Source organism: Rissa tridactyla, chromosome 7 (assembly GCF_028500815.1).
Source record: "Rissa tridactyla isolate bRisTri1 chromosome 7, bRisTri1.patW.cur.20221130, whole genome shotgun sequence".
Lineage (NCBI taxonomy): Eukaryota > Metazoa > Chordata > Aves > Charadriiformes > Laridae > Rissa > Rissa tridactyla.
The window spans coordinates 10,728,505-10,731,661 of record NC_071472.1 but is presented as its reverse complement, the minus strand read 5'-3'; the positions used below and the strand labels follow the sequence as shown (position 1 = coordinate 10,731,661).

Below are 3,157 nucleotides of genomic sequence, written 5' to 3'. Positions count from 1 at the left end.
GTCAGCGGGGCGCAGTTTGGGCGGTACCCGTAGGGACTCCAGCCGTGCCGGTCTGGTCTCCCCCCGACCAGTGCCAGCCGTCGGGGGGACGGAGAGCCCGGGGGGGGGGGGTGCGGGATGCCCCGCCGCCTCTCCCCTCCCCTCCGCCCGCCCCGCCCGGGGGGCCGCGCCGCCACCGGCACTCCGGGCGGGCCGACGGCGGCAGACGGGCAGACCGCGGGCCGCAGCGGCGGCGGAGCCCCGAACCGCCCCCTCCCCGGCTCTCCGGGCGGCTCCGCCCCGGACCCCCGCGCCCCACGCCCGGCCCCGCAGGTGGGTCCGCCCGCCCCGCAACGCCCCGCTCGGCTCCGCGCCCCCCACGTCGGGGCGGCGACGGGGGCGGGCGATTCCCTGTGTCCCCCCCCTCCGGGGGGGCGGGCGAGGTGCAGAACCGGGCGCCCGCTCGGCTCGGAGACGCCTCCGCTCCGGCCCAGCCCCGCCGGGGGGACGGGTCGCCGCGTCCCCTCGGAGCGGAGCGGGACGGCGGCGGCGGCGGCTGCGCTCGGCGGCGGCATGGCGGGGCGAGCGGCCGGGCGGCGGACGAGCTGAGGCGGGGGCCGGGCGGGGAGGCGCCGGCGGCGGGGGGCTCACCGCCTTTTCTTGCCGTCCCCCGCAGGGAGCGGCCGGCCCCCCGCGCCACCATTGCCTCGCACGGCAAGGAGGACCTGCTCGCCGTCGCCGGCCGGCTCTGGCAGCGGAGGAGGCGGCTGCTGGCCGCCGCCGGGCTCGCCCTGGCCATGGCCGTCGCCCTGCTCGTCGCCGTGCCCCTGCTGCTGCTGCAGGCGCCCGCCGAGAGCGGCGCCCACTACGAGATGATGGGCACCTGCCGCATGATCTGCGACCCGTACAGCGGCGGCCGCCCGCCCGGCCCCGGCAGCACCGCCGCCGTGGAGGCCCTGCAGGACCTGGGCGCCAACCCCCCCGCCGCCCTTCGTCCAGGGACCCAAGGGGGAACCGGGCCGGCCGGGCAAGCCGGGTCCCCGCGGACCCCCCGGGGAGCCGGGTCCGCCGGGTCCGCGGGGCCCGCCGGGGGAGCGGGGCGACGCGGGGAAGCCGGGGCTGCCCGGGCTGGCGCTGGCGGGCGCGGGCGGCGGCGGGAGCGGCGGCGGGGCGGCGGCGGGCGGCGAGGCGGCGGGCGGGCTGAGCGCCGCCTTCAGCGGGCCGCGCATCGCCTTCTACGTGGGGCTGAAGAGCCCCCACGAGGGCTACGAGGTCCTCAAGTTCGACGACGTGGTGACCAACCTGGGCAACCACTACGACCCGGCCAGCGGCAAGTTCACCTGCCAGGTGCGCGGCATCTACTTCTTCACCTACCACATCCTCATGCGCGGCGGCGACGGCACCAGCATGTGGGCCGACCTCTGCAAGAACGGGCAGGTGGGTCCCCGCCGCTTTCCGCCCCCCCCCCCCCCCCGCCTCGCCCTCCCCGCCCCGGGTCACCCCCCATCACCCCCCGGTCCCGCCGCCGCCCGCGGGCACCGGCCGCCGCCGCTCCCGGCGTGAGGAGAAGCCGGAGCATCCTCCCCGCCGTCGGGGCGGGGGTGCACCGCGGGGAGCAGCTTCGGAGCCGCGACAAACTCGCAACTCCCGGCTTCCAAAGTTTCCTGCGGGGCTGGGGGGAAAGGGAAGGGAGGAGGGGGGCGAGAGGGAGGGCACGGGGCTGGGGAAGAGGCGCTCGGAGGGGTCTCATGGAGGGGCTGGGGAGGAGGGGCTCGGGGAGCTGATGGAGGGGCTGGGGGAGAGGGGTTGGAGGGCTGATGGAGGGGCTGGGGAAGAGAGGCTTGGGGGAGGCTGATGGCGGGGCTGGAGTAGGGGAGCTGAGGGGGGCTGATGGGCTGGGGGAGAGGGGTTGAGGGGGGCTGATGGAGGGGCTGGGGAAGAGGAGCTTCGAAGCCCTCCAAAGAGGGTTTCGGGGGGCTGATGTACCCCGTGGCTGTGTTGGCAGGTGCGGGCCAGTGCCATCGCCCAGGACGCGGACCAGAACTACGACTATGCCAGCAACAGCGTGGTGCTGCACCTGGACTCCGGCGACGAGGTGTACGTCAAGCTGGACGGCGGCAAAGCACATGGAGGCAACAACAATAAGTACAGCACTTTCTCTGGCTTTCTTTTATACCCCGATTAACACAAGACAAGCGACGTGACACAACTGGCCCTGCCACCAGTGCGCGTGGGGCTGGTTGGCATTTCCATACCCCGTTGTGCCGCTGTTCCTGCTGGTGTCCGCTGTCTCTGCAGGTCACTTTAGCTTCATTATCAGTTTGTATGGTTTCTTTTTTTACCCTGTGGAAACGAAATAGAAGTGAAACAACGCGATCCCCTTCCTTACTCTCCCCCATTTGCTCTGAACGCCCCCCTCCCTTTGTCAGCCTCGGTGTTTTGTGTGTCACACGAGGAACTCGGCAGCAACTCGGCAGCTTGAAACTCTCGAGTGGTTCCTTGGGGGCTACAAGAGAGCCCTGAGTTCGGACTGTGCCACACACAGAATTTGAAACGGTCACATTTTTTTGTCTATGAGTATTAATTATGAGGATGAATTTTCAGATCAGCTATTCATGAAGTGGGACTGGACCATAACTGGTTTTTCCTCTGCTGCTTTGTTTCAAGTGTAAACTTTTCTTTTCTGTGCAACGCAATGCTCGTGTGAATGATGGTGTCATTAACATCAAACCTGTTCCTGTCTGCAAAAGAATTCAGTCGTTGACCACAGTCACCAAAATACCACATTAAATTATGTTTTTAGACGATGCCTTCTTGCTGTCTGTCTCTTCCAGTGCTGCAAAGGAGCGCTGTGGTGGTGCCACGGGAGGATGGGAGGCAAAGGAGGGTGGTGTCACTTCAGACCTTTATATTTGCAGCAACATTTCAAGTTAGGATGGGGCACCCTGGCTGGGTCTTGGTTATGGTTCCAGGGGGCTGGGAAGAAGCAGAGGGAGAGGAAAAAAAGCTTCACCTTTATGCAGTTTTTTAAAAAGGCGGCACACAGTCATCAAGAGGTGGAAGTGGGGGTGTGGAGCTGATCTCCTAAACAGATTTACTGGGTATGAGCTTGATCCAGAGGTTAGTGAAGTACAAGAAAAGCGGTTTAATCAGCGATTATGGAAAGCCGTGCTTCTGT

The 3,157-nt window shown here is 67.5% G+C and overlaps 1 protein-coding gene across 1 annotated transcript; it reads left to right on the top strand.

The window, feature by feature from the left end:
- The first annotated feature begins 776 nt into the window (after positions 1-776).
- C1QL2 (complement C1q like 2) lies at positions 777-2,164 on the top strand. The gene is given in 3 exon segments (XM_054209551.1): positions 777-956; positions 958-1,416; positions 1,985-2,164. Coding segments are annotated over 3 exon segments (819 nt in total).
- The last annotated feature ends 993 nt before the right edge of the window (positions 2,165-3,157 follow it).